Genomic DNA, 12,941 nt, shown 5'->3' with positions numbered 1-12,941 from the left:
GCGGGTCTTTGCCCACAAAAGCTTATGCTCTAAAATTTCTGTTAGTCTATAAGCTGCCACAGAACTTCTTGTTATTCTTGAAGACACAGACTGACATGGCTACCTCTCTGATACTTACCAGAATAAATTTTCCTTGCAAATATCTTTTTTTATTAGCCCAGCCGGTCCTGTGCTATCCTTTGTCAACTCTGCAATCAGTAACCGTGATTTACTGATTACCTTTAATAATGAAGTTTTATTTTTAAATATGCCACATACAAATTTAAAGAAAAAGAATGCATAAGAATTCCCTGTTGTCCTAATCATGCTTTCAGATGTGCAATGCATCTGTCAGCCGGGGGTGTGCCTGCCTCTCCTGTGAGACAAAAGGTATAGAAATGTGTGGGGAATGGAGGCCAGAACTGGACACCAACACACACACACACCTGCCACAAGGGAGAGACCATCAGATTGCATCTTTGTAATCTGAAAAGTGTATTTCAGGCTCTGTCAATAGAGTTTGTTTTGTTACTCTTCTAGTGATTTGCTGTGGAGGACGTATGTGTTGCTTTCACACAAGTGGCACCAGAAGTTATTTTTATAGAATGGCTTAGAAAAGAGAATTAAACATTTTATCTCTGTTGTGGAGCCATTTTTGGATGAACTGTTGTGTAGACATCTTTATGTAGACATTATTGTTCATTACAGAGCTAAGGGGTTTCTACAGAAATTTCAACGTGACGTATTTTTGGCTGTAATAGGTTTGACCTCAGACTTTGTTCTCATAATGCTGTACAGGGTTCTGTCAAATAACTTCAGATTATGCTGTCAAATAATTTCAGTAGCAGTTTTATTGGTGCATTTTATTTGCTTATTGGTTTCTTTTATGATATAAAAGGACTGAAAGCATCTTTTCTCCTAAGGTTTTCCAGGCAGCTTAAATTTCTGTGGTGGCCTTCAAGTTGTGTAATTCAGCCTGATCTAGTTGCAGTTTCTACAATAATATTTTTATTTTTATTTTATTTATTTTATTTGAAGTGTTTAAAGTCTTTGGGGGGGGGAATTACTATTCTTACTCTCTCAAAATTAACCTGTAGAATTCACACGTTGCAGTATATTTGCAGCAGGTGTAGATTAATTTTGCAGACTGTCTTGTGTGGGTGATAATACGTCAGCTCATCTACACAGTGCAGGCATCATATGTGTCAGTTGGTTTAATATAGAGTCCTTCTAGGCTTGGAGACTTTAGGTGTGGTAGTGCATTGATTAACATGCTGTGAAAAGTAGGGCTGAAACTGCATCTATTTTATTCTTCTTTGTAGGGACGGTTGTTTTGTTTTCACCCCACACATCTGAGGGACTTGGACATAGATTGTTTGCCATCAAGCCTGTTCAGAGAAGTTGAAGGTTAAATCCAGAGTGTCCTTTTGAATAAAATGCTTATTTTAAAGATTATGGAATGGACATACCTTCCTCTTTCTGGGGTATTTATATAACAAGGTGGGAAATTGTTATGTTTTCTAGCTGGTTTAACTAATTAGATTAAAGAGCTGGTCACTTCTGTCAGTGAGGTATCCAATTTGTGCAAGGGGACAGTGTTGCAAGGGTTGGTCTCTGCTACCATCAGTCATAGTGGGGCTGTGCAGGAGGTGCATGTGGAAACAGTCTCTGGCTCTATCAGCCATACAGGGGTTCTGGAGGGGAGGGGGACTTGACTGCCTGTGTGAGTCATAGCGGGGTGGAAGCAAGGTTGTTTCTGGCAAAGTCAGTCACGCTGGGGCGGTGCAGGGGGGGTGGTTGGTCTCTGGCTGCCAGTCACAGGAGAGCAGGAAGGGAGTCTCTGGCAGTGTCAGTCACACCAAGACTGGGTGTGGGGTGGATGAGGCTGATCTCTGCCCGTCAGTCACAGTGCGTGGGGGTGGTTGTCTCTATCTATGTCAGGCAGATGTAGCTGTGCAAAGAGGTGCAAACAGGACTAGTATCTTGGTGTCTTTCAAAGCAGGGATGAGCAGGTGTGCAATCTCTGGTTCTGTCAGCAACAATGGAACTGTGTAGAGGGATAGGGGGACTGGCTGTCAATCCCTGTGGAGGAGAGGGTCTCTGGCTCTGTCAGACAAGACTGTGCTGTGCAAGGGGATGTCATGTTCTTTGTCATACAGGGCTGTGCAGAGGATTGCATGGGAGGGCCTGGTCTCTGGCTGTCAGTTACAGCACAGTGTGCGGGATTTGTCATTGGCATCCTAACCGTCAGATGGAACTATGCAGTGGGGGTCAGGTGGTGTCTGGCTATGTCAGTCATATGGGGGCTGTCCAGAGGAGTGTTGAGGGGGCTGGTTTCTGGTTGTCAGTTGTCTCTGGCTCTCAATCAGAGGGGGCTGTGTAGCATGTGTATGGGCGGGGGGTATCTGTCCAACACTGACGCTGCGCAGAGGAGTTTGGGGGCTGGTCTCTGGTTGTCAGTTATAGCAGGGCGGGGTGGGGGGAATGAATCTGGTTCTGGCAGTCAGATGGGGCTGTGTGGCATGCAGGGCAGTGTCTGGCTCTCAATCACACAAGGATGGCAGGAGAGCTGGTCTCTGGCTATCAGTCACAGCTGGGGGGTATCAGACACAGCTGTGCTGCACAGGGTGGCAATGTCTGACTCTGTCAGTCACACAGGGGCTGTCCAGGTGTGTATATGTACAGGGATTAGTCACAGTGGGATGGGAGGGGAGGCTGCCTGGCTCTGTGAGTCAGAGGGATGGAGGAGGGCTGTTCTCTGGCTGTCAGTCATAGTAGGGCAGAAATGGGTGTCTTTGGCAGTGTCAGTCACAGCAAGGCTATGCCGTGGAGTGCGGGGAAGGCTGGTGGCTATCAGTCACACTGGCAGCAGGAGGTTGTCTCTAGCTGTGTCAGCCAGATGGCTGTGCAAAGAGATGCAAGCAGGATTGGTATCAGTCAAACCTGGGCTATGTGTGGGGAGGTGTTTCTGGCTCTATCAGTGACAATGGAGCTGTGAATAGGAATGGCAGGGGCTGGTCTCTGGTTATCAGTCACCCCAGGGGTGGGGAATGGGTTGTCTGTCTCTATCAGTCAGACAGAACTGTACAGTGCAGGGGGCATGTTATGTTCTGTCAGTCGTACAGAGGCTGTGCAGAGGAGTGCATGGAGGGACTGGTCTCTGGCTATCTGTCACAGCAGAGTGCAAGGAAGTTGTCACAGGTGCCCTATCAATCCAATGGAACTGTGCAATGGGAGTGGGCAGTGTCTGGCTACATCAGTCAGAAGGGGGCAGTGCATGGGGTGCTGTAGGGGACTGGTTTCTGGCTGTCAGTTAAGGGTGGTGGGGGATTTTCTCAGGCTCTCACTCAGAGGGGCCTGTGCAACATGTGTATGGGAGGTGGTGTCTGGCTGCTTGCTACTGACACTGTGCAGAAGGGTTCAGTGGGGTGGTTGTTGGTCTCTGGTTTTTAGTTATAGCAGAGTGAGGGCTTTTCATTGGTGTCTCAGGCTCAGTCAGTCAAGCTGGACTCAATGACTTCCTGAGGTCTCTTACAACCCTATGAATCTATGGCAGGGTTGCCTCTTGTGGGGCACTGCCTGGCTCTGTCAGTTACATGTGGGTGGGGATGGTCTCTGGCTGTCAGTCATCACGGTGTGTGTTTCTGGCTTCATAAATCAGAGCGGTCTTTGGTGCGCGGGGGCAATGTCTCGCGTTGTCAGTCACACAAGGGCTGTGCCTGGGGTTCATCTCTGGCTGTCAGTCACAGCAAAGCAGACGCAAAGCTGGTTTCTTTGGCTCTGTCAATCACATAGGCTGTGCAGAAGGGTGGGCTAGTTGCTGTCACTCATAGTGGGGGTGTCTCTAGCTCTGTCAGCTGGACAGGGCTGTGATGTGCCCCAGCCACCCCTGTATATTGGGCAGGCGGTGTCTGACTCAGTAACAGAGCGGTTGCGTGGGGTGTGCGCATGTGCAAGGAGCTGATCTCTGGCTGTCAGTCTCAGCGGGGCGGAAGGTGGTGGTGGTCTCTGGGTCTGTCAGTCACACATGACAGAGGAAGTTCCGGCCTTGGCTGTCAGGGCGGGCGGGGGGTGTCTGTGGTACTGTCAGTCACGCACGGCCGGAGGCGGGCTGGTCTCTGGCTGTCAGTCAGAGCAAGGGGGCGGGGGTGTGTCTGTGTTAATGTCAATCACACGGGCGGAGGAGGGCTGGCCAATGGCTGTCAGTCAGAGCAAGCGGGCGGGCAGGGGTGTGTCCGTGGTACTGTCAGTCACACGGTGCGGAGGCGGGCTGACCAATGGCTGTCAGTCAGAGCAAGCGGGAGGGCAGGGGTGTGTCCGTGGTACTGTCAGTCACACGGTGCGGAGGCGGGCTGACCAATGGCTGCCAGTCAGGGCGGGCAGGGGTGTGTCCGTGGTACTGTCAGTCACACGGTGCGGAGGAGGGCTGACCAATGGCTGCCAGTCAGGGCAGACGGGGGTGTGTCTGGTCCTGTCAGTCACACGGCGGGGAGGCGGGCTGGCCAATGGCTGTGAGTCGGGGCGGGCGGGGGTGTGTCTGTGGCTCTGTCAGTCAGAGGCCGGTGTTTGTTTTCCTCCTTCCTGCAGACTGTCCGGCAGACAAAGGCCTCCGCCGGCTGGGCTGCGCTGCGAGCGGCGCCTGACTCATGCTGCCGTCCGGCTCCGCGCGGAGGCCTCCCCCGTGTGAGCAGTTCCAGCCCCGGTAGCGCCGGTAACTACAGCTCGCGACGGACGGCTGATCCCCACGCCCGCACCAACTGGCCGCCCCTGGGGCTGGAGGGAGAGGCGGGTTCGCTTCGTGGCCGGCCGGGGGATGGGGGCAGGAGACATGCGCCGCGCCGCGCCAGTACGTGGGCGGGGGGGGGCTCCCTTGAGCTGCGGAGGGGAGGGGAGAGGAGGGGAGGGGGCTGCAGACCATGGGCAGGGGCGGAGGGAGGCGGACACGGCGGAGAGGGCTGCAGAGAAAGGCTCGCAGGGGGGCGTGGGGCACACACGATGAGGGCTTGAGCCAAGGGCGGTGGGGACGCGGGTGCATGAGCATCGTTAGCATAAGAGTAGAGATGTCAGAGGGCGTGGCACTGGAGGACAGACACTGATGTTAGTTTCACTCTTCAGATTCCCTGTATCTGAACAAAGGAGAAGAAGGGGGCAGGGAAACGGGTCCAGCTGGGAAGCGAGGGAGGATAGATTGTGGGGTAAAGCCTGGAGAGGGAGGTGGTGATTGGGGAAGTAAGTGGTGGCTGGGCAAAGCCATTGGGTTGGGAGAGCTCTTGAATGACTTCTAGTTTGAGAGCTTCGTTTTGCCTCCCAAGATACAGGCCTGGTTTTCTGCCTGGGAGAGAAGACGAGCTCTTGGACTCAGAGAAATCATGATCGTGTGGAGTGGAACTTGGACAAAACTCAGAGTTAGTGCCTGTGGGGCTGCTGGCACTTTATCATCCACAGGTGTGGCCGCTTGCAGCTTCCGTTGGCTTTGGATCACGGTTGATGGACAGTGGGAGCCGTGGAAAGTGGCACAGATTGGGACATTGCTTCCCGCAGCTCCCATTGGTTGGGAATGGTGATCCATGTCCAACGGGATCTGCAAGCAGCTGTACAGATAAATAAAGCACAGGTGGTCCTCCAGGAGGTAAATCTGGCAAACCACAACCCACCTGCATGATGTTTATTGCCCACCCTGACCTGCACCAATGTGTAGCAGTCTTCTGTTGGAGTAAGTAGTCCACCCTGCAGTAGGCAGGTCAATGGAAGGAGTAGTATGAGAGTTAGCTCAGTATAGTTATGCTTCTTGGGGTATAGATTTCCTCCCCTTCTCTACCCACCACAAGATGTAGTTACACTGATGTAAATTCTAGTGTAGACATGGCCGTAGTATTCATTCTAGAGGACACTGCGCTTTTCTAAAGGAATAGCGGGGAAGGAGTGTCAGGAATTGGGGAGGGAAGCTACAGAGGAAACAAGACAAGTCTGGAGGCACATTGGGAAAGATTTCCCTGTAACCGATTTTTGATATGCCTTAAATGAGAGCACAGTCCTTACAGAATGTTCATGTAGTTCTAGAAAATTATTTATATCTAACTGTGCAAAAAGCCCTGTCCGCCACAAATGAAAATGTAAAAAGCATCTGTAAATATTCCATAGAAAAGAATAAGAAAAATCACACATATTTTGGATGCACACATAATCATTTAAAAATAACATCTATCAACCATTGAATCCAGTACCTATGATAAAGAAAAATGTAACTTAGAAATACTTCAGTAACTCTTCTGCATGTACAAAGCCTCAGTCTGTCTCTTGGTTGTTAAAGTTATATTTGTCCACTTTTTTTTTTTTTTGTAACCAATCATGTTAAATATGTACTAATTCATTTGGAAAAATTTCCTCCCCTCCACTCTAAAAGACAAAGTCACTGAAGAAATATTGAATCTGCCCTTTCCTCATCTTTCAGAGCAGTGGGTCTATTGCTTTGCAGTTTTCCTTAGTCTTTGACCCAGCTCATAAACCGAGCTGTCGGAGTTGTACGGTGGATATGGGCAAAATGAGTTGGGCACCACTTATATTGGGGAAGTAGCTGACAATTTAAACTTGCATGTGCAAGAAAAGAGCTACAGGTTTAAGAAATCGGAGTCCTCACTTCGTCAGTTAGTCAAAGCATTCCAGCAGTTCTTTTCTTATTCTCTTCCCATTCATCCTTCCAGCCCAAATTCCTGCTATCTGTGGCTCAGCTATGGATATCGTGCCTTTTGGTTATAGTTAGAAAACCTTTGCTCAAAGTGTTCTTTTTTTTTTTTTTTTTTTTCATTTTTTCTCTGTGGGACCAGCTAGATCCTGGGGAGTTTTACAAGATAGCTAAAGTGATCACAGTGCTTTCTTGCACTTGGTGATTCTGAGAGTGAACAACATGACTTTTGCAGATTTTGTCCCACCCTCAGCTGTTCATTGCTCCTGGGTTGACTGTTCAGTCTCTCTACAGTGGCTGGAGCTTGTAGCTTACATTCTATTGTTAGCGTCAGGAAGAAAATTCCTGTTGACAAATCTTCCTGATGTGATACTCATAAAATTAAATGTCTTGAGCAAAATAACTTGCAGTAGTAGTGTAGTCTGCATCAGTCTTGGGGTATGAGAGAGACGAGATGGGTGAGATGATTGGTGCAACATCTAGTGTACGTCCTCCTGTACATTTACTATGTCACAATAACAACTGTGTGGGTGAAATGAGAATCAATATGCTCTTGAAGGAAATAAAATAAAAACTACTTTAAAAAATCCAAAACGCCATATTGTGGGCAAATACTGCTCATAAAACAGTTACTCCATTTCTGACCTCTGCCTCTTCCTCAAAGAAATCTGCATAGCAGCTTCAAGATAAGCCAGAGCACTTAAACTTCTAACTTTGGCAGGCGCAAGAAATCGCAGACTCAAAAAAAGATACTGGATTTTATAGGTTGCTAGGTCAAGTAGTCTACTGATCCTTTTGTCCTGTGGCTGCAGAGGCATTAACCGTGCACTTCACTTTACATGGTCTCTTGCAGCACCTTTTAACTACTTTCTTGAACAGTTTGTTCCCACTCATATTTATAATTTGTTCCATCTCATATTTAGGTATCCCACTCTGAGCATCTTTCCAAGCCCTGAAGAAGAGCTCTATGTAAGTTCTAAAGCTCCTCTCTTTCACCAATGGAAGTTGATCCAATAAAAATTATTGCCTCCCACACCTTGTGTTTCTAGCAATGTCAAAAAATGCTTCACGTGAATCTTCTGAGAAACACCCTGTGCAGTGAAAGGAGCTTGTCATCAGCTGGGAGTTAGAGATTAAGGTTTAGACCGTTAGCCAGGGTTTCTCCCAAGAAAAATTTTGGTGGTCTCAGAGTGTGGCCAACAACTCTAGCTCATAGCTACTCTCTGACCATTTTTCCTAAATTACATGTCATGGAGTGAGTCTCTCATACTACTGGGGAGCTGTAAGCCTTGCAGAAGCCCAGAGCCATTGAGCTGCTACAGCAATTGTAAACAGTAAGTGCGGAACTGCCAACTCATTTCCCTGTCCTTGCTTCCTGTGGGCCCTTCAGTGAGAACCCTTCCTAGGAAAGGTAGGTCAGGGATTCACCAGGTCCTTGCTGAGTCCCTGGCTCCCTGTGGCCTAACCAAGAACAGGGAAGCTGCTTAGAGGAGTGTTCTGGTGACCAAACACTGCAGCTGCCTCCGCTGACAAGAGCCACCTCCAGCACTGTGCACACCAGCCCCATGTGTCTCCAGAGTTGTAGCCCTAAGCCCCCAAAGAGGCAGCTGCTGCACAAACACCAAGACTGCAACTCACCATGCTTGGTAACTCTCCTGCTCCCTGCCACGCTGTCTGCCCGTCCTTATCTGTATCTGTAAGAAATTTAAGTTACTTTTACCCCTGCTCTGTGGGCAGGGACCAGCTCCAGGATATATCAGCAGCTGGTGCTGGGCTCCTTCGGGGGAGAGACAAGCTTGTGTATAGTGTGTAGGTAGGAGACGTGCTGCGCAGCCTGCTGGGGAGCATCTTACTGTGCAGAGGTGGCACAGCGTGATGAGTAAGACAGAGAGGCTGTCTCCCACAGGTAAGAGAACTAGGGCCCTGAGCTGGCCAGCAGCTCCCACCAGGTTCAGATTTGCCAGGTCCTGGCAGGAGGCTATTGTTTGGGGGCATTGCACACAATTTGAAAATCTCTGTATTAAATGTAAGGCAGAAATATTGGGGAAGAGGAGGATGTGACCCTCTGTGCCCCCTACATTTTGCCTCTAGGTGGCACAAATAAACTTGCTCAACTTGGGCACTAAAATCCCTTCCTAGGGTTTGAATCTCCCTCTCTGGCTCCTGCTGAAAGGAAGGGACACGTTTGTTAATTGCTTAGCTGCTGAAGGTCTTTGGTGTGTAAATGTAAAAATATTCTGAAAAGAAATAGGCTAGGTAGACAGCAGAATGTGTCTGGCCAACAGGGATTGCAGCTCAGAATGCAATCTAAACTATTTAATAAATTAGATAGTACTAGCCCCCAATGGGATTTGCACCAGCTAGCAATGAGAGATGATATCTTCTGGGGAATTCTCAGAGAAAAGGGAGAACTGAGACATGTTTTTGGATTTGCCTGAAATTATTTAAAAAAAAAAAAAGTCAGAATCGTACATAATAAAATAAAAACAAAAAATACCTGCTGCTTCCACTACATACTTTAACTCAGTCTTCACAGACTGTGTGATGGTGCTGCTGATCCACTGATTAGGTCCCTAGTTCAGGATTTTGGCAGGCTGGGTTCAATTCTGTACCACCACCGACTTCTTCTGTGAACTTGGGCAAGGTCCCTTAGCCTCTCTGTGACTCCGTTTTCAAGCTGTACCATGGCAGTGACAGCACTTCCCTCCCTCACAGGGATATATGTTAGGTTTAGACTCTGAAGCAATGCGAATGGGGGCCATGTATGAACCATGGCTAGAAAAGTGCTTTACTTGGCTTGTCAGAGAATTGGAGAGATCCTGTAGCAGTGTATCAGGATCAGCAGAGTTCAGATCTGTCAGACGTCACACTTTCATAACGTGATGTAATACAGATGCAGAGAATGGAAAGGAAAGTGTTCAAAGAGAGGTTGGACTAACGTAACAACAGTCATACTGTGTCAGACCAAAGGTCCATCTAGCCCAGTATCTTCTGACAGTGGCCCATGCCAATTGCCCCAGAGGGAGAGAACAGAACAGGTAATTGTGAAGTGATCCACTTCCTGTTGCCCATTCCCAACTTCTGTGGAACAAAGAGACTGGGGATGCCATTCCTGCCTAAATAGCTCTTAGAAAAGAAGGGAAAATAGAAGGTTCAAAATAGTACATCATCAAATATTTGAGGTAGTTGCATTTGGGTGAGCCCGGTACAAAAGAAACTGAGAATTTTCTCTTTTGCTCGATTGCTTGTGGCTACTTAAATATTTCAGTTAAAAGAATTATTCATATGCCATTGTAATAAAAAGCAGAAGAAACTGGACAGGCAAAAGTCTCCATATACTTTGTTCACTTTACCTGCCATTAGCCTCAGCAAGACAGGTAATGAATTATTTTTCCCCTCTCCTTGCCTCTCCCTCCTTCTGTCTCCTCCTCCAGGAGGCCGTGATCGGAACTGAAGATGCAAAGGTCTAACCATGAGAGAACATACGTATTTGCTTCCTTACTTACTCATCAATAAACACCTTCTGTGACAAGACGGGATGGATGTGGAGGTTGACTGGGAGTCTGATAATGACACTTGTGACACAGGTGAGGAGCACTCAGATGACTCTAGCCATATCTCTATGCGCATAGGTCGCAAAGCCAGCCTCCAGCTGGAGGTAGAGGAAGATTACTCGCCACCATCTAGCCCTCCTTGCAGCATTGCTGGACCTTCAGTTAGGCAGGAGATCCCTGTAGAACTGCAGTGTGAAGAGGAGGAAACCTATGAAAACTACTACCAAAAGCGTGATTCATCCACTCCTGCTGTGTTCGTCACCTCCAGCACCAATTTTGACTTGCAGTGTGAAGATGAGGACCTGGAGCTTTACTCCTCTGAGCACTCTGAGGAACCTCAGGGAGGGTTAAGCGAAGATGATGAAAACATCATTCTGATTGATGCCTTTGGTGAGGAGGACCTGGAGTCCAGGTCTGGAGAATCTTTGTCTTATAGGTGCAAGAAGTGTGGTGCCACTTTCCAGGATCTGGGTGAATTACAAGAACATAAACAAATCCACCTAACAGAGCATTCATACCAATGCCCCATCTGCGGCAAAGAGTTCTTCCGTGCTGCAAACTTGCGAATGCACAAGCTCATTCATTCTAGTGATAGACCACACAAGTGTCCAGAGTGTGACAAGGGGTTCATCCGCACAGCTGATGTGTGGAGGCACCTACGTAATGTTCACAAGATTGAGCGATCAAAAGTTTTGGGAAATGGTATGGTTAGGAACCCATGGTCTTCAGTGCATCGGAACCAAAACGGTGGCAGAGATACCTATCAGCAGTGTTCGGATGACCAAAAGCCTGGAGAAGAACAGTCTAAACCTTACATCTGTCCAACGTGTGGCAAAGGTTTCCATAAACCTAATTTGCTATCCAAACACAAGGTGATCCACCGACAAGACAAACCATATCAATGTCAAGAATGTGGAAAGTCTTTTATCCAGCTGCTCAGGTTGAAAAGGCACCAGCAAACTCACTCTGGAGAGCGCCCCTTCTACTGTGAGGAGTGTGGCGGGACCTTCACGCGGTTGGCATCGCTACAGCGCCATCAACGGATCCATACTGGAGAGAAACCCTACTCTTGTGCTTACTGTGCTCAAGACTTCACAGAGTCAGGCTCCTTGAGGAGACATGAGCGCACTCACCAACTGAAGATGTCCTAGAGACTATGGCATTTCACCTGCACTGGTGGTTGTTTTGTTTCCCTTCTTACCTGAGTGAAATCTGTCGGTGCTTCTTAAGAAATCTCCATTCTTTATGCACATGGGTCATTCTACAGCTATCTTCCCCGAGTATTGTCAATATGACTTGAATAAGGAAACAGAGACGTGTAAGGAACTCTGTGATCTCTATATGCAAATTGGAAATAGCCCCAGTTCCACTGAAGAATGAGGTTAGAGAAGTTGTCAGAAAAATGTGGAAAATGAAGCCCCTTAGAAATACTGGATGTTGTCATAACTAGCTGGATTTCTCTGGGCATGCCTGAAGACTGATGTGTTAAATAGAGCCATGGTTCAGTCCTGACCCTTGACCAATGGTATTGCTGTCTAGGCAGTAACTTCTCCAGCACAAAATTTGGAGATCTGTCATTGCAGGACATTTTCAGGACTGCACAGTCCACTCAGAGGTAGCCCCTATATACGTCTCCAGTCTTTCATGTTTTTATAATGAAGTATGTTTATTGGAAGGAGAAGGATCATGTCACTTGCAAACTAATAATATCCAGATTTCAGAAAACTTAATTAACAATTGGGCCCTTTGTTCACACACTTGCTTATGGATGTGCTGATCCTTTACATATTTACATAACACATCACATGTGTATATATATTGATGGATGGTGAGAGGGTTGTATGACTTGCTGTGATGGTGCATATGGGTATGATGGGTTGTCTGTATGGATCTGTGCCACATGTGTCTAGGACAAGTGGAGAGCCTTTACCCTGCCCAGCTACTTCATTACAGTAACAAATGTCTTAGAATTTAAAATCACAAAAATGCTAATAAAAATAAGAAAAAAAGTGCTGCTTTTTACACTATTTAGTACTTGGGTTAAAGGTTACAGATTCTAGCTCTGATGCTAGAAGTTACAATACGGTACGTAGCACTTGTCCTTACCAGAAATTCTGGGACATTTTTAAAGGAATCCCGGCAATTTTTTTTGAACAGGCTAATTAAAAATCCTCAGTTGTTTGCTACTGAACTCTTAAAATACCGTGTGACTTCCCCCCCCCCCACACCTTGTGTTTTAAGAAGGGTCTTTTGGGTTGTCCTAAAAAGAATGCCTCCTCTTCTGCATGGTTCATCTTTGTATATGCATACACCTGATGGCTGACTGTTCACTTTTCACTTCAGCTCTACTTCTGCTAAACATTCATTTTTTCCCAAAGCTTTAAGAATGTAGTTCACGAAAGCTGCATAGGATTAGATTCGTTGAGTGTTGTCAAATGCACAAATAAACAAGTGTGAACAATCTCTTTTCAGTCATAGTAATTTGAGGGATTAGTTGTAGTAAGAACAGTTACATACAAAAGTTTTGTAACTTCAAGGTGATGATGTCTCCTCAATCACTCAGCTTACCATTGGTACCATTATATAGCGTCATTCATATGACATAAATATAGGTAGGGACTTGAATGAGAGACCTTGTAAATGGTAAGTCTCTTTAAGCCTCACCTGACGTTCCTGTTGCTTCCAGCATTGGACGTGCCCACTGTTCCTGTAGCTGACTATAATGG

At 47.2% G+C, this 12,941-nt stretch overlaps 1 protein-coding gene across 5 annotated transcripts; it reads left to right on the top strand.

Moving 5' to 3' along the window:
- Positions 1-4,549: 4,549 nt before the first annotated feature.
- Positions 4,550-12,678, top strand: LOC142018003 (uncharacterized). Of its 5 annotated transcripts, none has more exons than XM_075003410.1 (3): positions 4,550-4,690; positions 7,585-7,630; positions 10,096-12,678. In XM_075003410.1, the coding sequence occupies exon 3, from the start codon at positions 10,200-10,202 to the stop codon at positions 11,364-11,366; it is 1,167 nt and encodes a 388-aa protein (XP_074859511.1). In that variant the 5' UTR covers positions 4,550-4,690; positions 7,585-7,630; positions 10,096-10,199; the 3' UTR covers positions 11,367-12,678. The 5 variants fall into 5 exon arrangements, with proteins under 5 accessions (XP_074859511.1, XP_074859514.1, XP_074859513.1 ...); XM_075003412.1 differs by having other exon boundaries at positions 4,562-4,662; XM_075003411.1 differs by lacking the exon at positions 4,550-4,690 and adding an exon at positions 4,711-4,825.
- The last annotated feature ends 263 nt before the right edge of the window (positions 12,679-12,941 follow it).

Source organism: Carettochelys insculpta, chromosome 9, assembly GCF_033958435.1.
Source record: "Carettochelys insculpta isolate YL-2023 chromosome 9, ASM3395843v1, whole genome shotgun sequence".
Taxonomy (NCBI): domain Eukaryota; kingdom Metazoa; phylum Chordata; order Testudines; family Carettochelyidae; genus Carettochelys; species Carettochelys insculpta.
This window is presented reverse-complemented; position numbering and strand designations above follow the sequence as displayed.